The sequence below is a fragment of the Columba livia genome, chromosome 15 (assembly GCF_036013475.1).
Source record: "Columba livia isolate bColLiv1 breed racing homer chromosome 15, bColLiv1.pat.W.v2, whole genome shotgun sequence".
NCBI lineage: Eukaryota > Metazoa > Chordata > Aves > Columbiformes > Columbidae > Columba > Columba livia.
The window spans coordinates 1,729,790-1,751,677 of NC_088616.1; the positions used below are offsets into that span (position 1 = coordinate 1,729,790).

At 47.1% G+C, this 21,888-nt stretch overlaps 1 protein-coding gene across 3 annotated transcripts; it reads right to left on the reverse strand.

Annotated features, from left to right (window-relative positions):
- Positions 1-247: 247 nt before the first annotated feature.
- Positions 248-16,014, reverse strand: LOC102087169 (E3 ubiquitin-protein ligase RBBP6-like). Of its 3 annotated transcripts, none has more exons than XM_065030643.1 (16): positions 15,087-16,014; positions 12,705-12,804; positions 11,359-11,397; positions 10,662-10,698; positions 9,612-9,650; positions 9,153-9,241; positions 8,946-9,042; positions 7,979-8,118; positions 7,384-7,562; positions 6,613-6,716; positions 5,880-6,184; positions 4,811-4,907; positions 4,653-4,731; positions 4,504-4,561; positions 2,255-3,994; positions 248-597 (listed from the first exon to the last, which is right to left on the reverse strand). In XM_065030643.1, the coding sequence occupies exons 1-16, from the start codon at positions 15,256-15,258 to the stop codon at positions 441-443; spliced, it is 3,432 nt and encodes a 1,143-aa protein (XP_064886715.1). In that variant the 5' UTR covers positions 15,259-16,014; the 3' UTR covers positions 248-440. The 3 variants fall into 3 exon arrangements, with proteins under 3 accessions (XP_064886715.1, XP_064886714.1, XP_064886716.1); XM_065030642.1 differs by having other exon boundaries at positions 248-600; XM_065030644.1 differs by lacking the exon at positions 11,359-11,397 and having other exon boundaries at positions 248-600.
- Between the last annotated feature and the right edge of the window lie 5,874 nt (positions 16,015-21,888).

The following is a 21,888-nucleotide window of genomic DNA, read 5'->3' on the forward strand; positions in this document are numbered from 1 at the left end:
TGCCTTTAACAAGATAAAAACAAGTCCCTGGCACATGAAATGAAAGCACCTCTTGGCAGGACCTCCCCACGCGGCATCAGCTCAAAAGATTTAAACTCCTACCAGTTTTTTCAATCTTAAACTTGTTGGTATGTTATGTCTCATTTCAGTGAGCTGCCGGCAAGCTGTTACTGGCGGCTGTTTTCTGTGACTCGTCTTTTCTGTGCTGATGTTCAGCTACCACTGGAACCTCATCACATCGCACCATTTATTGAAAACCTTTTATTGCAAGCAAAAAGTGACATAACAGAGCTGCAATGTATTCTGCAAGTCATTCTGCCGATGTTTTATAACTGATACAAGCTGCTTCTGCCAGTCAATTAAAAGTAACTCAACATTTTTACTACACACAGACTAATTAATGGTGGTTAAAAATAACATGGTAAGAAAAGCCTCTCATGTTACATGCTCACAAATCCAGAGACTTGGATCGTAAGGATGACATCTTCTGCAGGAGCTCTTAGATCATTACTATACTCCTCCATGGTCTTAATGACAGTTTGGTTTGTATCTGGCTTTTCTTCTGTCTTTGTCCTGGGCCTTCCCTCAGTAGAACTGCTGCTAAGAGGAAATAAATGTACATTAATAACAGGTGGGATACACACACCACCATCTTTTGTAATAGTTTATAAACGGCTTTTGCTTCAATTCTGAACCTTTTATTTTCAGATGATCAATTAAGGGAACAGACGAGAAAGGACGAGCCCACTAGCTAAGATTATGAGCAATCAATTAATTTACTATCTTCCTAATCAATTAATTTAGTATCCCCATGAGGTTCAACAAGGGCAAGCGCAAGGTCCTGCACCTGGGTCAGGGCAACCCCTGGTATCAATACGGGCTGGGGATGGAGAGATGGATGGAGAGCAGCCCCAGGGATGGACTTGGGGTGCTGGTGGATGAAGGACTGGACATGAGTTGGCCAGGAGCACCTGCAGCCCAGACGGCCAAACACACCTTGAGCTGCATCAAAAAGAGCGTGGGCAGCCGGTCCAGGGAGGGATCCTGCCCCTGTGCCCCGCTCTGGTGAGACCCCCTGCAGTGCTGGTCCAGCTCTGGGTCCTCAGCACAGGACACACATGGACCTGCTGGAGAGGGGCCAGAGGAGCCCCAGGAATGACCCGAGGCTGGAACAGCTCTGCTGGGGACAGGCTGAGAGAGTTGGGGTGTTCAGCTGCAGAAGAGAAGCTCCGGGGAGACCTTAGTGTGGCCATTCTGAACTTAAAAGGGGCCGATAAGAAAGATGGGGACAGAGTTTTGAGCAGGGCCTGTTGTGACAGGACAAGGGGTGATGGTTTAAACTAAAGGAGGGAGATTCAGGCTGGACATGAGGAAGGAATTGTTGGCCCTGAGGGTGGTGAGAGCCTGGCCCAGGTTGGCCAGAGAGGTGGTGGATGAACCATCCCTGGAGACATCCCAGGCCAGGCTGGACGGGGCTCTGAGCAACCTGAGCTGGTGAAGATGTCCCTGTCATGGCAGGGGGGCACTGGGGAGCTGGGAAGGTCCTTCAACACAAACTGCTCTATGATTCTATGATTTTATTGTTCTAGTCTACATTTAATTAACAAAGACACAAGATAATCAGATTTTAGACTCATCTCATCTGGTAATTCCTTCATGTCCTACCATGTCTAGCAATGGTAGATAAATCAGATATACATTCTTATTTCAACAGCAAACAATTATGAAGAGGCATACACAACAAAAGTTTTATCCTCATGCCCCCGTGTTCTTCTTTAGGAAAACATACATTTAAAAAACTTTGTAGAATACCAAGACACTATCTTAAGTCTCCAGCAATGTCTTAAATGTTAGGAGTTTGCTTTGTCCTGCTTCTTTACGCGCTGAAATGTAATATCAGTCCTTGCCTTTAGCTGTAAGCTGGATTTGAAGGAAGACATTGAGGGGACCCCTCTAAGAGTCAACAAGCAGTGAGTAAGAAGAGGGGAGAAGAAAGAGTCCCGGAAGTAAGGGTCAAACACGACATCAATGAATGAACCCTGTCAGCTTTCTGTGCAGTACACACTACTTGCTTTCTTTAACAAAATGTGTTTGTGACTCAGGAACAATTTAGCAGGAAAGATCGCAGGTTATTCCGTTATTTTGCATTAGATTTAGCTGTTCCCTTCATTCGTCACCATAAAGCATTTTACATTTTTGGAGATGGAGGGGAGAAGGAAAGAAAGAAAGAACAGGGAAAGAAATGATGAGGTACTTGGTGTAACCCACAAGAACTGAACTAGATCCATCAGCTGCTGTTACTCTTATTCGTGCTTTCCCCTCAGCTTTATCCTGTTTAACTTTACCACTGCTTGCCTTGGGTTTCCCCGCAGGATCTTCTGCAGGAGGCACATTTTCTCCTCTCACAAGATTTTCGCCAGTTTCTTGCTGAAGTTCAATCTCTTTTGCGGGGCGGTTGAGAAACGCACATTTAGCTGTTTCTGGAGTTCGCTCCCCTTTTCCAGCATCGGGCTCACTCTTCCCCTTTGCCGACGGTTTCCATTCAGCAGTTTCTGGTTTTGAGGCGTCTGTGCAAGTGGCTTCACGCTCCTCATCCACCTTTTCATCTGCGTTTCCTTTGCCTTTTTCAGGTTTTGCATCAGAAGTTTTGCTTTTTTCCGCAGGTTTTTCTGACTTGTCCTCTCTGGAGGGCTTCTCTGATTTGGTTTCTTTTGGATGGTCTTTCTTCACCTTTTCATCCTTGGCTGTTCTGGTTCCTGGGTGACCTTTTGTCACTTTGGGGTGATATTTCCATGGAGCACCAGGAGCCTTCTCAACCTTTTGGGAGGAAGATATTACAGCATCGTTCATCTTTGACAACTCCTTCTTCACTTTTTTCACAGGAGGTTCCATTTGAGGAGAATTTTCACAATCGGTGTCCACCGTCTCCTGGGAAGTTTGAGCTGCTATTATTGTGTCGTCTTTCTTAGGAGGAGCAGCCACTTCTACTTTCGACTTTGTCTGGTCATTCTTTTCTTTTGGCTCGTCCTTCTCTGTTCTCTCCTCTCCAGACCCTGGTTTGAAAGCAATCCAGTCTGCTTCCATAGGCTCATCTCTGACAGGGGTGGCATCACCTCTGCTCGGGAGCACGAACAGAGAGTCTGTTTTATCGTCTCCTGCTGGAACTGGCTCTCTTGCTGTTCTTGCACCTTCCAGCAACTCAGCACTGCAAAATCCTTCATTCTCATTGCACTTTCTTCTCTTCTGGTGTCTTTTCTCTTCATTTCCTTTGTCATCTCCCCATGGATATTTCACCTCCTTCTCTTTTGATTTTCTAGGATCACTGATGCCAGGCCCCTCTCTTCCAGAAGGTTCTTCACCGTCATGTCCAGTTATATTATGACTTCTGTGGCTCTGCCCACCAGGATAATCCTCCCTGTTTCCCCAAGCACACGCTGAGTTCTCTTGTCTGCTCCCAGGTGGACCAAACCTCTCAGGAGAAAAGTTCTCTCTGTTCACTGCAGGTGGAGGTTGAGCAGCAACAGCACAGCCCTTGTAAACCTTGCCATACCATTCTCTATAGTTCCTTTCCCATTCTCTGCATCTTTCCTTTTCAAATGGATCTCTGAAGTCAACAGGTCTGCCATAGTAACCTTTCATAGAAGATGCTGGACCTTCTGCGTGCCTGTTAAAATATTCCCTTTCTCCTTCCCCTTGAGGCACAGTCCTTTTAGTGTGAGACTGGCCTCTAAACACCGGAGACCTTGACCGTGAACGGCATCTTCTGCATGAGCGAGACCTTGACCGGTAATGACGACGTGACCTTGGACTAGAACGACGGTCACGACTGTTCGCTCTGCCTCTTCTTTGACACGGTGGTGATCGGGAGCGGGAACCAGACTGGGAATGACTAAATGATCCAGAGTTGGTGCGAGAGTGGGAAGAGCCTGGTCTTGACTTGGAGCAGGTATATGAACTTCTGGAGTGAGATGGAGCATCATGGGGAGACCTGGACCTTCAATAAAACACAACACACACACACATGAAGTTGATTCAGAACAGCTGTTGACTTAATGCTACTGCAAATTTAAGAACCTGACAACAGTTTCTGCTTAAAGGACACAACAGCTGCTGCTTCGTTCGTCAAAAACATACAGGAAGGGAAAATCTATTTGAACTCCTGTCACAGGAACCACCATCACCGGGGGTTGATTCAAGGTGGTGTGTGCTGGCCTCTGCTGGTACATGAATGTGCACATTTCTAACTACTCAGCAACTACATGCAATGCAAATCATTTTTGTTGCAGTAAGAGGCAAAAAGAGCAAACAATCACTGCAGGCACAGGTCTCCTTTGTTCAAGACAATTGAAATGAAGCCATTTAAAAATTTATTACCACTTGCATTCTCCACAACTATTCGAGCATTCTTATTTCATTATAAACCAGCTTTTGCCTACGTTACGTGTTGTGGCCTCTTTTAACAGGTTACAATAGTAATATATTGAATTTCTGTAGAATACTTACAGTTCCCAGCCTGGTCTCCCGCTGGCTGAGCAGACTGTACTGGCTCTCACTGCCTGACCTTTTTCAGTGGAGAGAGGAGACAGAAAAACCCCATTCAGTTTCTCTGAAGATAATGTTAAAACGTAAATTCTAAAGTTGTAGTTAGTTACCATTGGTGGGTATTGATTGTCCGTGCGGGCCCAGGAGACTTGTCAGAGCTGGGTGTCTTAGCACAGGAACCTGACAGCCCTTTGAATAAACACAGACCGTTGGAAAACAAGCTCTGCTAAAATACAAGAATCACTGCATATTTTGAAATAAAATTTACCTGCTCTCCCGACAAACCGCTGCTGGTCAGAGAGGAGGGTTGAGAAAGTCCAGCGGCGCTCACCAGAGCAGCAGGAGCTGTAACCACATCACCCTCGCTGCAAAAAACCCAAATTTACATCATTCAAACAGTGTTCTGAAGTGCTGCTTGAAATATAAAGTCCAAGGTAAGAAATGCTGGCTACTGGAAAAGGAAAAAGAATCGGCACCGCATTTACAAATGTGAATTGGGTTGATCCCAAATGAAGCGCTGAGCAGGTGTCTGTCTGGATTACTGGGACTTAAAGAGAAAGCTCACGGCAAAAACGTTTTATTAAGCTTGCTGCACATGAAAGGCCCAGAGTAGGTATAACCCACCTGCTGAATCTCAGCTTTGGAACATGCAAGAACTCAAATTCTATTACAAAATGCTGATGTGCTGATTCAGAGCCTGCCCTCGAGGTTCTTTTGGGTTGTGATCTTGCGTATTCAGTGGTACAGCTGAGCCTGACCGGCTTCTGGGCAGAGCGCCTGTCTGCATTCCAGGTGTAAAGGTGAAGGGATATAAGCCCTGAACAACAGTGCAGATTTTTCATGTGTTTTCATGTGACTTCACTGGATTGCAAACTTAGACTGTCATGTTTGTCAATACTTCAAGTTTATAGTGTTTCAGTGTTTATTATCCAAAATGGTCCATAACTGAGTATGACTCACTAAAGAGAAATTAATGCGCTCAAGCAGGTTTGACATAACTAAGCAGTTATTCTAGGAACTGCTAAGCACCCAAAATCAAAGGGCTCCTGAGGAAAAATGTTCCTCCTTCGGGGTAAACCCGGACTGAATGACAAGAAGTACTTCTGAGGAAACTCTTGCATGAGGCAGCTTCCAACTGATCAAAGGGTCCTCATTCAAAGTAAATGAAACACCAGAGCTTCCACAGCTATCTGGAACTGCCACTATTGGTACAGAAATCACTAGTGGAGAAGCTCAGGAAGCAGCAGAATTTAACTTCAGTGTTTTGGTGTCTTTTACATTCACCGTAAAATTACACCTGCATGTAAAAACTTTGGTTAAGCTACAGATGTACTCACCGAAAAGGTCCAGGGAAGAGCAGGGACACTGCTGGTGGGACACCAGGGACAGTGACAGAAGGCAGGATTCCTGGCAGCTGAGCTGCCCCAGATGCCTGAGTAGGGCCAAACGATGACAAAGCAGCAGAACGAGAAGACACAGAAGCTGATGGAGGAATTAGTGGATCCTTCTGTTTGGAAATTGTCGGCCGGAGTAGAGGTTGCGGGTTGCGTGTCACTGGTTGTCCCACTGGTGCTGGTGGCAGCTGCTGCTGCTGCTGAATCTGTTTACTGTAGCCAGTCCCATTTCTGAAGTTGTTCACAGCCTGGGGGCACAAAAATATTTAGAAAATGTACTATGAAAATTCAGGAGATATATGAGCAAAAGCCTCCAGAGAGTAAAATTACCCGTGTATTCCTCTAAATGCTGTCAATCCTAAAATGAATCAACATATGGATACATGAACACATCACATCAAACACTGACATTAATGGCCAGTGACTCGGAGTGTCTGTAAAGAACTTCAGTGTTGATACCGACTCTCAAAGTGAGGCGATCGTATTGAACAGAAGTGTGACCTGAATTTGACAGAGTGTAGCTAAAAAGTTGTAAGCTTCTTAACAACAGATAATGGGTTTGAGATACAAATTTAGCCTTTCTCAACGTGGCTTTGCTTAAGGAGATGTAAATTAATATTTTCTTTTCCAAAAAGACTTTTCTTACACACCATTCACGTAAAAGTCGTCATGTTACCTGGCGCAGGATCTTGTTGGCAACCAAACTATCAGGAGAAACGTCTGTTTGATGACACACTGGACATGTGTGTTCCTCAGATTCCAGTAATGCTGTTCTAATACCTGTGAATAATAAGATGTATATGATTAATGGCTGAATGTGGTCTTGAACTGACAGTGTGATAAATATTGAAAAGTGGAAAAAATGTACAGTATGCAGCAAATACAGTTCTGATATTTCACTGTTGCAAGAGTTGAAGATTTAGAGTAGGCTGTGTCCTGGTGTTTTAATTAGTCTTTTTCCCACCATCCAGTACAGTGAGAAGTTACCAACCCCAAGGTTAACGAAGATAACACATCTCAAGAAAACACGAGCAGCTTCAAGTTCTGGAGGGTTTAACCAACTCTCCCGTGGTGAGGAATGTGGATTAAATGCCGACTGTTTGTTGCAGAGCACAGTAAGTCACCAGAGCTGGCTGCGTGATTTTGTATCAGAGAAAGGGCTGTGGACAAACTAAACGCATTCAATATCCAACACTGTAATGACCTGCACAGTTCTGTGCTCTGCTCACACCCGTCCTTCCACATGGAAAGACGGTTTCAATAGATGTGCAAAAAGGAAAATAAGCCTTCTGCCTCTTCTTTTCCTTTTTATACCAGAAGAGTCCTTTCCTGTTCCAGGTATCCTTAAGTATTAAATAGAACAGGTACAAAGTCATTATCTCCTCTTCATGCTTTCAGAAGATCAGATGTGAGGATTTGAATTAACAAACATGGGAGTAACACTTACATTCGTCACAAAAACTGTTTCCACAGCAGGGAATAACAGCTGCATCAGTCATGACATCTTTACAAATGAGACATAACAACTCAGCTGGAACAAGAGCCTCATCTGAGCAGGAGGAGGAGGAGGGCGGCTCCGCTGGTAGGAAGGGAGGCTTTTCCTTCTTTCCTCTCGCATAAGCTTCCCTGGAGGGGAGTGGGGAAGGAAAAGGAACAAAGTTAAAGATGAGATTGGAAACCACTGAGAGGGGGAGGAAACCTCAGCCCAACAGCTCTCTGTGAAATTTTTTGAGAAGTCTTCAAGATATAAAACAGAAGCAAAAGCGGCTTTCAACGAGAACAACTGCAACTGTAAACACTCCTGAACTATTTTGCAGAAACGCAGGTTCTTAGCGTACCACAAGTGTAACCATCTTCCGGGGGCATGAACTGAAGGACCACCTTCCTTTAATATTAGAAAACATCACAGATTTTGAAGTGAAGAGAGAAAGATAATGCTTCCTCCCCCATAACTGCACGTGCTGGGCAACGTGCTTGGATTAGCTCTCAGGCGTGATTTCTCTTGTTCCCTTTTGGGTCAGTCTGATTAATTCCATACTTACGCACTGATAATTGGTATTACATATTTTCCCGTGTTTGTCAGCATAGCACCCTTGGTATTGGGATCTTTCACTTCCATCAGGAAACTCCTTGGAATTCCTGTGCTCTTTTTAATTCTGGGAACAGGCTGAAAATTTTTGTCCTGTTAAGAAAAGAAACGCAGCCATGTCTTGTCTGAAGTCCCACACTCAAAATGACATTTCAGTGATTACTTGAAGCAGCAAAAGTCTCTCATCCTCTTCTACTATCAAGAATAAGGGTTGACTAAACCACTTATTTTCCTAAATGCATACAGGCAGGAGGTTCCAAAGGCTCGAGCCGTGCTTGAACTCAGTCGACATTCTTTGGCTTCACTTCAGGGTCTTTAAGGGTGAAATATCCCTTAAGCTCACCAGCCACTCAGAAAAGACACAAACCTGCATCTCCACCAAAGCGCAATTCAGAACGAGAGCTTAATTCAGTGCTCGAACCAGTCACTGCAGAAACTCGTATTGACCGTCTGTACAGGAAGGTTGAATTGGTACCTCATGCACATACACTCAGTGGCTAAACATTAAATGACACGAACACCGAACCAGAGACCTGTGTCATTAAACCGTGCCCATATTGGACAGACAGGTTCAACAGAAACATCTTGTTTGTACACTATATACTAAAAACTGTGAACTGCCATTAAAAAGACTTAAAACCACAAAAATGTCCAATAATATTGAAATGTATAAAAATAAGCATCAGTGTTCACAGAGAAAGATCTATGGACGCATTTAATGTCCATGACCTAGAAAATTTTACATTTATAATTCCAGGTTTTCCTAGAATTTTGAAGGGCTTTGCAACAATGTCATATAACCTCCGTATTTTACCCCAAGAGAAACATTTTTTACTATGAGTACTCATGCATTTGTTACCTACCTGCCAAGCTGAAAAAATTACAAGCTAAGTAGCACCACAAGTCCCACACAATCTTACCGTGTTAGTTGGGCAGTTCCTTATATAGTGGCCAGGCTGTCCACAACGAAAGCAAGTGTATGATGGTGGAGGCGGGCCCGAGTGTTTGTTCACGAAACTAAAAGGTTTTGGGGAAAAAAGAAAAAGGGATGCATGTGTCTCTCATGTTAAAACAACCATCTCTACAATTTTTCCCTAATCGTCAGAGAACACATTACCGACACTTACTTGACTGGATTGTATGCCTGGCAGGACTGTATCATCATGGCTTTTATTTTCTCTTCTTCGGAAGCGTCGGCTTCAGCCAGATTGGCAGCCTGTTAAACAAGTCCTTATTGACACACACACCAGAAACACATTTAAGCCCACACAGCCGGACAGCACCGATCAGCCCATCCTGTCAAGCGCAGCACAACTCCCAGAGAGTCAGAGAATACCGGGTTTGAAGGGACCGCGGGCACCAGCTGGTCCGACCTTCCTTGGCAAAAGCACCGACTAGACAGGATGGCCCAGCACCCTGTCCAGCCTCGAAATGTGCACACATTCTGAAGGTAAAATAAATACTTGAAATTATTAAAGTTTTGTTCAAATTACAACAGTTATCCAGCTATAGATCAAAGTATAAGATAGAAAAATACTAAGCAAATACCTTTTTCTTAAAAGCATTTGAGAAGAATGTACATATACCTTAATAAGCTGGGCCATACGTGCAGAAGAGTCATCAATCTGTTCACAAAAAATTAAACACATTTGTTTTACAATCAGCACACAGCAACAGTTCACCTCTACTGTAGTCTGACAGTCTGCACTATAGCCCCTGAGTGTCACTGCAAGAGGCATTTCCAATCCAGTGAAATTTGTATTTGCTCAAAACAAAGTCCAAACCCCAGCCTGAGAGTGCCCGTGTGGATAGAGAGAAGAAATGACAAGAACCAGACTCGCTCGAGATGAACTTAGTGCTCCAGGATATGTCAGAGAGTGGCCCTTGTCAAACGCTCACAACTGCTTCAGAGTCACAGGGGTAAGGAAGCTGTTGATTTTCAGCTAAAAAGGATTAAAACTCTGGAGACATTCAAAACCCGCCTGTTTGGAAAGCAGTTCTATGGCCTGCAGGCAGAAGTCGGATTTCTTAAAGGTGATAGCACTCCTTTCTACTCACAGGAAATAGAGAATTCATGTTCTATTTCGTGTGTTACAAACATGCTGGCGTATTCACAGAACCAGGGTCACAGAATCATTTTGGCTGGAAGAGACCTTTAAGATCACCGAGTCCAACCTCACGCTGTCAAGTCCACCTCTAAACCACGTCCCTAAGAACATCACCTGTACATCTTTTGAACGCTTCCAGGGACGGCAATTCCACCACTTCCCTGTTCCAATGCCCCACAAGCCTCTCAGAGGAGAAGTTTCTCCTCATACCCGGTCTAAACCTCCCCTGGCACAACGTGAAGCCATTTCATCTCGTCCTATCACTTGTGACTTGGGAGAAGAGACCAACACCTTTCACGCTACAACCTCCTTTCAGGCAGTTGTAGCGAATGATCAGGTGTCACTCAGCCTCCTTTTCTCCAGGCTAAACACACTGTGCTGTTTGCTGTGTTGAATCAAATACATCGTGTTCACAACATGTACTATGTTTTACTGTAAAATATATTAAGTCGATGTTTGGAAAATTGAAACAAGGCTACATTGTTTAGAATTCAGTGCAGCGTGTAGAAAAATTGTGGTTTTACATACTGCTTTTGATGTTCCACTCGCTGCCTCCGTTCGGCTTCTAGAAGAAGAAATAAAGGAGATCAGAACTTAAGATAAAGCTCTTGTACCCAACATGAGCCAGTGGAAAGAGATTATAAAACCTCAACATCAGAACATCAGGTTCTGATAGTCTAGGGAATGTAGAAATTTGTTCGCACACATAAACTGTTCTCCCTCAGTCCATGCAGTGCCACTAAAAACACCAAACCAAACCAAAACCCCATATCTGCTTTGTCACAACTTACTCTAAGACTGACAGATACAGAACACAGCAGTGCAAGAGGAAGTCCTCAGATATTTTGTCTCTGCTATAGAAGTATCAGAAATATGAAGTCTGTACTACAGTGTTGTATTTTTACATAATCAACCATCAAAATATGAAAGGAACTGTTGCCAATCTGTATATCCCAAGTATAACAAACAGGTACCAGATACAGTACTTCAGTTTCTAAGAAAGAGCAGTGATAGAAATCTCATAGTGCCAGTTTACTTTAGTGAAAGGAATCAGTCATATCGCAAAGAAATAACAAAATATCAGCAGCACCGTCTTCAGAACAGTGTTTGCTTGTGGAAGCCCAAGCACCGTGTTCAGATATCTACTGTATTACCCATGAAAGTGCCCAAATACTAAATATGTTACATAGACTGTGTTGACCAAAAATAGCACTAGAAATTTCACCTGGAAGCACTTTGGAGGATTTTCTGTGACTCAGGAACCCTGTGACAAAAAAACAAAAAGGTCTTAATTGCCAGAATTTTATTTAAGATCCCATTAAAATTACTACACTCTTTTAGGAAATATCGATTACATTGGGAAACCTGCTGAGATTCCACAGACTCATTGAGCTGTATCCGCGTGCTACTCATCATGAACCAGACACGCAGCCATCGACAGAGTCAACAAATCATTCACCCAAGCATCCCACGAGCAGAGGCCATTCAGGTCTGCTGGGGAGCTCATGTACAAACAGAAAGGCTCAGGCTTCCTGCCGCTGCTACAACAGCCCCAGGCTTACACTCACAGCCACAGACCTCCTGAGCATGACCCAGCACAAACAGATACTCCAGATTATCAGCAAGCACAAACGGAGGATGCATGACAAGACAGCACGAAGCACACGTATTTCAGTTAACCCCCAAAACAAGGCCATGTGTATAAGCACAACGCTATGGTGTCCAGAATTACTAGGTAGTGCCCACAAACACTGCAACTCATAAGCTCAAAGATTACGTGCACAGCAAAGGCTTCGTGGGTACCAGGATGCTGCTGCACTGTTTGTTCAAGACACCCTGTAACTCACCAGTCTACTTTATTTATTGAGAACCAACATAAGAAAGACACGGCAAACCACAAGCCAGTAACATCTACTAATTGTGGTTTTACAGTGTCTGTCTTATGTGGAAAGCTGGAAAACCCGACTATGCAAACAATGCTAATGTAGCTGATATAGAACTGGTATGAATACAGAAATGGCAGCAATAACCCTGTAGTCAGGATTGCATTTGAATAGCTCTAATTTTGATTAATACTCTCTGTCATACAGAATGAAAACCTGGAGCACAGATATCAGCTCAAGGTAAGAATAGACTTGGAAACATAACTGATAACCTTTGTTAACATGCTAAAGTGCTTACTGAGTTTCAAAACTGGACACGATTCATTATTCATTCATCGTACTTGCACAAAAAGCAATATACTTCAAGATATCGTCCTTTTTCTCTTGCCTGACACAGACACTGTCTTTGGGAAACTAACAGGAATCATTTATGAATGAAACTTCTTGTTTGGGTGGTTTGCCAGCTGGCAACCCCTGGTTTTCCCTCTATTGCTGGTATGCAAAGCAAACAGATGTGGGGCATAAGAACACCTGCTATATCCCTCCCTCAAATCTACCCATTACAACAACAATTAACAGCAGCTTTAGCAAGCAAGATGCAATCTGAATGCCTCTGTAAACTGATATCAACACAAAAAGTGAACACAGTGAACCCCTAACAAGGAATCAATGCTTCATGGATACTCACACATCATTTGTTTTGCTGGTGGCTTTAACTCCTCCACCAGGGACTCTTCTAACAATCACTGATGAGTTCTTTGGAATCAGGGCATTATCTTCTGTGTATTCTGAAAACAACATTAATATAGAAAAAGACACCAGGTGGTTAGTAAGAATATATATTAATATGTTATAACAGATATTAAATAGAACTATTACATAGCACTTCAAAGAATCCCTTTATGGATGCAAAAGCAAAAATTTTAGATGTAATATCACACTTTTATTATCTCAACACACTAACGGTACCTTTCAAGTAATCTTCAGATTTGATAATCAAACACAAGCAGCAAAATCTTTTTCAGTTTTTAAAATTGTTTGAATATCAGCAGCAAAATGGTCTCAAACGTCACTAAAGGACAGTCTGCTAATGCATGGGGTTCTTTCCTGATGTAGCTTAAATTCCTTTTGCTCTGTTAGGCTACAAACCCAATACATCTTTGGAGAAAAACAAACCACAGCAAAGTCTCATCAACCTGCATCAACCAGACTCTGGAGTCTGCCCGGCAACAAACCCGGCATGCGGCTAAAGGGTGAGAACAGAAATCTGGGGTTTTTTTGAGCTTCCTTGCACAAGCAGGGCAGAATTGGCTCAAACTAAAGTGGCATCTTTCCTCTTCAGCTAATTCGAATTAACCAAAGGGATGTGAATTCTTTTGATTCACTTTTTGCAGAGCAGAGGGACTTGGATGAAATTCCTTATGCAGACAGCCTTGAAAAGCCCTTTGAAAACTTTGTGCCTGAAGCAACCAATGCGTTACCTTTGCTTCCACCTCATTAGTCTTTTGACAAGGAGGAAACTCTTCTGACCTTTACACAAGGCCCAAACAAAACAACAACAACAACAAAAACCACCTACTTGGGACACTTGAACTAAGCCTAAGTGCAAACATCTCCCCATAAGAATGGTTTTTATACTGTACTTGCACAAGCGGAATATGATTACGTATTTCAAAGCTCTATCAGCAGCCGTTCCCTGTAATCTGCCCACAGTTTCAACTGGTGAAAGCCCGTAACTTTGCAGACCTCATCAGAACAACGATCTGCGAACCAAAGATACTGTGGATCCAGTCGCACTCTGTCAGGGTGGTTTGGATCAGCGATCACAAACAAAATAGAAATATTCCACAAGGTATGCTCCATTGTTCAGTATATTATTCCTATAGGCAGCAAGTTCACTTAGACCAAAACACACCTGCCAGAAGACATTATTTCAACAATGAAACGATCATTTTACTTCTATTTCTGTAATGTATCTCTGCCTACGTGTGTAACGCAACCCAAGGGCATCCCTAACACCCCAACATTGTGCTGTGAAGTCTCTTCACAGACACGCTCCTGAAAATATTTTACGTGTCTGTAGAGAAACAGCAACGAACCCTTCTAAGGCTGAAGCGACAGGTTCTGCAGTGAACATTCTATTCTGTTGAAGTTTTGATCCATGGTAATGTTTATGGAATCAAAAAACACTTTACAGTTTGTTTTATTGCTGAGAAGTCCCATCCCAAAGCCTCCAAGTCTCTAATCACATTCAAACGTATCAAGATGGCAGGTGACCAGACTGAACTACCATACTAAGTAACATGAAACCATTATCATCTCTGAGAATCAAGCACCGTTTCTAAGATTTAAAAGCTTTTATGACTTCTCTAAGAACATTTCTTGCACGTATTCACCATAAATGTTCTGCCATAAAGCTTCAGTACTGTCCTGACATGGTTAACACGTAGTGCCAGGAAAAAAACGGTAGAAATGAATGATGAAAGGATGCTCAAGTGCATCTGAATGACAATATCATTGGTGTAGAAAAGAAGTTATATTAACAAGAAATTCCAAAGTATAATTTAGATACAGAGAACACTCATGTGCAAGATGGCTTTAAAGGCTCTGCCTAGATTAAAACTCACAGATAAACTCTTGATCCAGATGTTGCTGGTGAGCGGTTTCAGCAACAGCCAGAAAACCAGTTTTCCAATGCGGTGGATTAAAACAAGTCAAAGGCAAAATAAGTCACCAAACCCAAGCCATCTATTTCTGTCACTTTCAGCTTTCTCCACCAGATTTCAAAGAAATCTGGCAAATTTGTTATTATATGACATCCTCTCGCATTTCATTATCATTTTACCTGGAAGAATCCCTGGAAACCAAAACTTTTGCAAGCACTACGCATCGCACAACAACCGCGCATTCTTCCATGCCAAGTTGTGTGTCCAAACACAGGTCAGAAGGCAGTTGCCAGAAGAGCAACTACAAAAGAACAGCTCTGCAAGGCCCCAGCACAAGCCACAGCGACCAGCCCTGGCCACATCACATTACTGCTTCCCACCCCGTGCCCACCGCCCCCGAGTACCTTCTTTGGTCTGTGCGTTGGTGACCAGCAGGTCACACTTGGTCGCCTTCAACTTCTTGCGAGCCCTGATCTTGCACTTGAGCTCGTGCAGGGAGATATGGAGGCCGTTGAAGGTGACTGCTTCGTAGTCCAGAGCGGCGAAGAACTTGTAGTAGACACGTGACGTGCCCATGGCCGGGTGCTGCTGCTCCACAACAGCGTCTGCTGTGGCAAACGGCGCCCTGGCCCCCACGCTGGGTTTGCCCCCACGGCGACAGCAGGAAGGTCCACCGAGGGCTTTGGGGCGAGCGCTGCGGGCTGAGCCCGAGCTCACAGCCCGGGCAGGCGCACAGGAGGGAAAGGCTCCCGCGGCCTCGGCTCCGTCTCTGCTCCCTCTCTGTCCCACAGCGCTCCCAGGCCCGGCTCAGGCGCCCCTGTCTCAGGGTTCTGTTTGGGGGTTTCCCGGGACACCAACTGTAGGGGTCACCAGCAGCGCCTCACCTGCAGTCACAGTGGCACCACGCAGCCCCCGCGCCTTCCACAGCCCGGTGTGCTGTGACAAAAGGGCCATGTCCTGTCACCCCCCAGGCCTCTCACAGAATCACAGAATATTAGGGATTGGAAGGGACCTCCTGAGTTCCAGTTTGAACTCATTGCCCCTTGTCCTATCATTGGTTGTCACCGCGAAGAGTCTGGCTCCATCCTCCTGACACTCACCCTTCATATATTTGTCAACATCAACAAGGTCACTCCTCTTCTCCAAGCTAAAGAGCCCCAGCTCCCTCAGCCTTTCCTCACACGGGAGATGCTCCACTCCCTTCAGCATCTTGGTGGCTGCGCTGGACTCTCTCCAGCAGTTCCCTGTCCTGCTGGAACTGAGGGGCCACAACTGGGCACAATATTCCAGGTGTGGTCTCCCCAGGCAGAGCAGAGGGGCAGGAGAACCTCTCTGACCTACTGACCACCCCCTTCTAACCCACCCCAGGTACCATTGGCCTTCCTGGCCACAAGGGCCCAGTGCTGGCTCATGGTCACCCTGCTGTCCCCAGGACCCCCAGGTCCCTTTCCCCTACACTGCTCTCCAACAGGTCGTTTCCCAACTTATACTGGAACCTGGGGTTGTTCCTGCCCAGATTCAAGACTCTACACTTGCCCTTGTTCTATTTCATTCAATGTTTCCCTGCCCAGCTCTCCAGCCTGTCCAGGTCTCTGATGGCAGCACAGCTTCCAGTGTCAGCCACTCCTCCCAGCTTGGTGTCACCAGCAAACTTGCTGACAGTCACTCTATTCCCTCGTCCAAATCGTTGATGAATATATTGAATAATACCGGCCCCAGCACTGCCCCCTGAGGCACTGCACTAGGTACAGGCCTCAACTGGACTCTGCCCCATTGACCACGACTCTCTGGCTTCTTCCCTTCAGCCAGTTCACAGTCACCTCACTACCCGGTCATCCAGACCGCACTCCCCCAGTTTAGCTGTGAGGACGCTGTGGGAGACTGTGTCAAATGCCTCACTGCTCCATGTCCCTCCTGTCACCCCCCAGGCCTCTCACTGCTCCATGTACTCCTGTCACCCCCCAGGCCTGTCACCACCCGGTCTCCCCTCCTGTCAGCACCAGCCAGGGCAGGACAGCCTGGGGCAGATGTGGCGGGCTTTGCCGTGTGGGGCTCTGTGGGAGATCTGAGGCATTTCTTGAATAGAACGGATGTTATATGGAACTGAACTGAACAGGCCTGTGAGGCCTATGTGACCCAGAAGAGGGCAAAACTGCCTCCACGTCTTACGTGAGCTCGTGCAGCCTTGAGCAAGTGAAGAAGAGTCAGCAAGTCACCAATTTTGTAGATACTTTTTGCTTAGCACTACAGCTCGTGCGGATTTGTAACATCCAGTCACTCGTGGGTTTGCGGCGCGTGATCAGCAGCTCTTGTCCAGTTACATGCAGTCTGTAAGTGCGTGGACAGGTCAAAAAGATACTTAAGGAGAACTGTAACAAGCAATGAACGGCTTCGCTTGAGTTCACATTGGATTGTGCGGAGTCCGTGATTCTCGCCCTCGCAGGGCTCTGCTGCCCGTGCCACTGGGCCACCAAAGGGAGGGGACGTCTCGGGGGGTCTGAGTGCATCTTGTTGCATGTATAGAAAGTTCAGTCCAAGAAGCCAATGACCATTTGCGTTTATTGCCATAAACCTATGTGCTGCCCAACTGTAGCACATTCACAGTTGCTTGAACTCTGGAGAGGAGCAATGAAAACTGAGGAATGAACCGCTGGCATTAGGAGCTGCCCAGGACAATATTTCTTGCTTTCTCAATCATCCCAGTTGCTGCTGCCACTGCCCTAGTGCATGAGATCAGGCCTTGAGTTATGAGGTCTAGTGCTGCTGAGTAATATGCCACGGCTTGCAGACATTTCTGGGCTAACTGGCTATTCCTTCCTGTTCATGGGAACATAATAGAAAGGGTTTGTTACAGTCTATCAGGGCTAACAAGGGAGCTTCCACGACTTCTTGGTTTAGATCTTCAAATGCCTTTTGGGTTTTCGGTCCTCTGTATCTAGGGGATAGTTATTTTGCTATTTGTGTCAGTTTGTTTCTCTTGTTAATAGTGATTTGGAAGCAAAGATTTTAATTTCGTAGCCTTGCTTATAAACCTGTGGTGGAATATGGATTGTACATATTAATTCCATAACTCGACTATAGCCACAGTCCAAAGTACAGCAGAGGAGGCGAATAAGCAGTAGGAACAGAGGGATGGATAGAAAAGTAAAATAGAGGAAGAAGGACACGGGAGAGAGAAAGACAAGGAAAAGGAGCAGGACACACATTGTCAGAGAAACACAAAGGGAGAAGGTGACACAGAACGAGAAAAAGGGTCAGGTAGGCAGGACAAAGGGAAAGAGGAAACAACAAGAGACAGGGAGCAGGACACGGAGGCAGAAAAGCCCGGGCTGGGCAGCAGGACAGAGACGAGCAAAAACCCAGCACTGGGCTGCAGAACAAAGATGAGAGAAATGACAGTGACAGGGAGCAGGACAGAGTGACAGAGAGAGAGGAAACACTGAAGTGGGAGCAGGAGAGAAGAGTAGGAAGGATGGGGGAGAGACAGGGAGAAGGACAGAGAAACAGAGAGGGAATGAGAGGGGCAGGGAGCAGCAGAGCTGGAGCAAGAAGGGAAAAGAGATGGGCAGCAGAACAAATGGAAGAAGAAACAAAGACGGGCAGGAAGCAGGACCAAGGGATGGAAGAAGAGAAGAACAGTCACGGGCTGCAGGACTGAGACGGAGGAGTTCAGAAAAAGACACAGGGAGCAGGACAGAGTGACAGAGAAAGAGCAAAGAACAGTGGGCAGGACAGAACTGAAGGATAAAACACAACTGTGGTGAGCAGTGGGACAGATGGAGAAAGGAAAAACAGAGCGAGAGAGAGAGGAAAGAAGGGGCAGCAGCTGGGCAGGGGGATACAGTGAGAAAGGATAAGACCTAGAAGAGGACAGAAAGACAGAAAAGAATAAAAGGACAGAAAGCAAGAGGCAAGCAAGGATCTGGACATGGAGAAAGAAGCAGCAGGGAAAGAGGAAGAGATGCAGAAAGAGTGAGAGGGAGCAGGAGAGAGAAAGAAAAACAACGGTTGAGACCAGGAACAAGATGGGAAAAAAGCCTGGGGTGGGCAGCGAGGCAGAGGAGGAGTAAAAAGAAGAGAGGTGGGGATAGGGGCAGGGTGCAGGATAGAAGGATATAGCAAGAAATGACGGGGCAGGGAACAGGACAGAGTGACAGACAAGAATAACAACAATGAGAAAGAAAACCAGGGAAGGTGAGCAGAACAGAGGGATGGAGACAGAGAGAGAGGTGTCAGGAGGAAGAGGTGGGCAAACCAGTCAGGGAGCAGCTTTGGGGAACAGGGAGAGAGGAGATGAACAGGAAGAAGAACAGGGATGGTGGGATGCAGAACGTAAAAACACAGTGAGAGTGAAGAGGAGAGAAGGAAGGACAGAAGGAAGGACGGAAGGAAGGAAGGAAGGAAGGACGGAAGGACGAAAGGAAGGACGGAAGGAAGGACGGAAGGAAGGAAGGAAAGAAGGAAAGAAGGAAAGAAGGAAAGAAGGAAGGGAAGTAAAGCACAGGGAGGGAGACGTACCAGGCAGAGAGTGACAAAGAACAAGGAACAGGCCAGACAGACTGTGATAAACAGAGAGGGCTGTAGATCAGGACAAAGAGACAGAGAAGGAAAAAAACTGCGATGGGCTAAAGGACAGAGAGAGAGAGAAAAAAAGAGGCACAGGGAGCAGGAAATCGGGACAACGACAAAAGGTCGGATGACAGAGACAGGGACTTGGAGAAAAGAGAAAGGAGGGACAGCCAGCAGAGCACAATGATGGAGAGGAAGAGAGGTACAGGGAACGAAAAATACACAGAGGGAAAGGCCGGGGGGGAAGGGGCGGGTGAGTAGTGAGAGGCACAAGAGGGGCGACACGGCCCCAGGGGCCCGGGACTCACTGGAGCTCTGACTCTCTGCACTGCCAGGCAGATGTTACTGTTCGGGCGCTGCTCCACCTGCTGGTCTGTCCTGTCCTTTCCTTTCCTTTCCTCCCTTCGTTTTCTGTAGCTCCAGTCGCTTGCCCGTCCTGCACCTGAGAGAACACACGGGTGTCTGGCACCTGCGGGAACGGCGGCTGGAGCAGCCCCAGCCCGGCTCTGCTGCCGGGACAGGCCGCGCTGTGGCTGTGGGACCGGGCAGGGACGTGCTGGGCCGGGACAGCTGCAGGGGGTGGGCTGGGGCGGCTCCGGAGCTCTGGGATCGGGTGCCGGTGCCTGTGACCCCCACGGCTGGGCCCGGCCCCACCTCACCCGGGAGCGGCTGCAGCACAAACTGCGTGTTCGGCAGAAAATGGCGCCGGCAGCCCCGTGCCCGGGACTGGAGCTGCCAGCACGGCCCGGGGCGCCCCTCTGCTGTCTGACCCTGCGGGGACACCGGCCCGGCCCCTCATGGCCCTGCCCGGGGCTGCCCCCTCCCAGAGCCCCGGGGAGCCGGGACGAGCAGGAGCCGAGCGGGACAGAGCGGGAGGGAGCGGCCGGGCAGGGTGAGGGGTGGCGGGAGAGGGACAGAGGGACGAGGAGAACCCCAGAGTGTCAGGGGTTGAAGGGCCCTGGAAAGCTCATCCAGTGCAATCCCCCCATGGAGCAGGAACACCCAGATGAGGTTACACAGGAAGGTGTCCAGGCGGGTTGGAATGTCTGCAGAGAAGGAGACTCCACAACCTCCCTGGGCAGCCTGGGCCAGGCTCTGCCACCCTCACCCCGAACAAGTTTCTTCTCATCTTTCAATGGAACCTCCTGTGTTCCAGTTTGCACCCATTGCCCCTTGTCCTGTCACTGGTTGTCACCAGAAGAGCCTGGCTCCATCCTCCTGACACTCCCCCTTTCCATCTTGATCCCCATGAATGAGTCCCCCCTCAGTCTCCTCTTGTCCAGCTCCAGAGCCCCAGCTCCCTCAGCCTTTCCTCACACGGGAGATGCTCCACTCCCTTAACAACAGGGGGAGCTGGGCCGGGAGGGGACGAAGGAAAATCCTGGTGAGGAGCCGGCACAGGACGGAGCGGGAAGAGCTGGAGGGGACAGGGACCGGGGGTTGTGCTGGGTGACCCTGGCTGGACACCGGACCCACCCACGTGCTCCGGGACGGGTCCTGGCCCTGACCCCAGGGTTTGTACAGCCATGTTCAGCCCCCTCCCCCAGGTCCCCCAACCACAACCCACCCTGTCCCTGCCCCATGTCCTGAGAACCTCATGTCCGTCTGTCCACCCCTCCAGGGATGGTGACTCCAGCACTGCCCTGGGCAGCCTGTTCCAATGCCCCACAGCCCTTTGGGGAAGAAATTGTTCCCCAGATCCACCCTCAACCTCCCCTGGCGCAACTTGAGGCCGTTTCCTCTGCTCCTGGCGCTTGTTCCTGGGGAGCAGAGCCCGACCCCCCTGGCTCCAAGCTCCTTTCAGGCAGTTCAGAGATCAGAAGGTCTCCCCTCAGCTCCTGTTCTCCAGCTGAACCCCCAGGTCCCTCAGCCGCTCCCATCACACTTGTGCTCCAGCCCCTCACCAGCTCCGTTCCCTTCTCTCCACTCGCTCCAGCACCTCAAGGCCTTTCCTGTAGTGAGGGGCACAAAACTGACCCCAGGATTTGAGGTTTGGCCTCCCTATTGTCATAGATTGCATAACTAAAGTAAATTTGCTAATCAAACCAAGAATATGTTAGTAGTTGTCAATACACTGAGTTGTGCAAATGTTAAACCGCCATAGTTTGCCACATTCTGTTTTTTGCAAGTTTTGGCAGGAAAGATGTTGGATACTTTGCAAGTTTTGGCTAGAAAGATGTGTGCTGATGGGGAGGGGGGATGTGCTTCGCTGTGCGGGGAAGACTGACAGCATAGCAACCCATCTAACCATTCAGGAAGAAGGTCGGGGGCATGTACTCACAGACTGGATATAAACACTTTTTTTCTGTAACCAATTTGCGAGCCTTTGGGTGCAGCAGTGACTCCCCGGCCACCCAGCGCTGTTTTGCTCATTTATCTTTTATTAAAGTTATTCTAAATTTCTTTGAGTCATATTTGACTATAACACCAGTGCCCAGGGACGGTCACGGCTCTGTCCTGCTGGCCACACTAATCCTGATACAAGCCAGGATGCTGGTGGCCTTTTTGGCCACCTGGGCACACACTGGCTCATGTTCAGCCATTGTCACCAACACCCCCAGGTCCTTTTCCTCCAGGCACTCTCCAGCCGCTCTTCCCCAGCCTGCAGTGTTCATGGGGTTGTTGTGACCCAAGTGC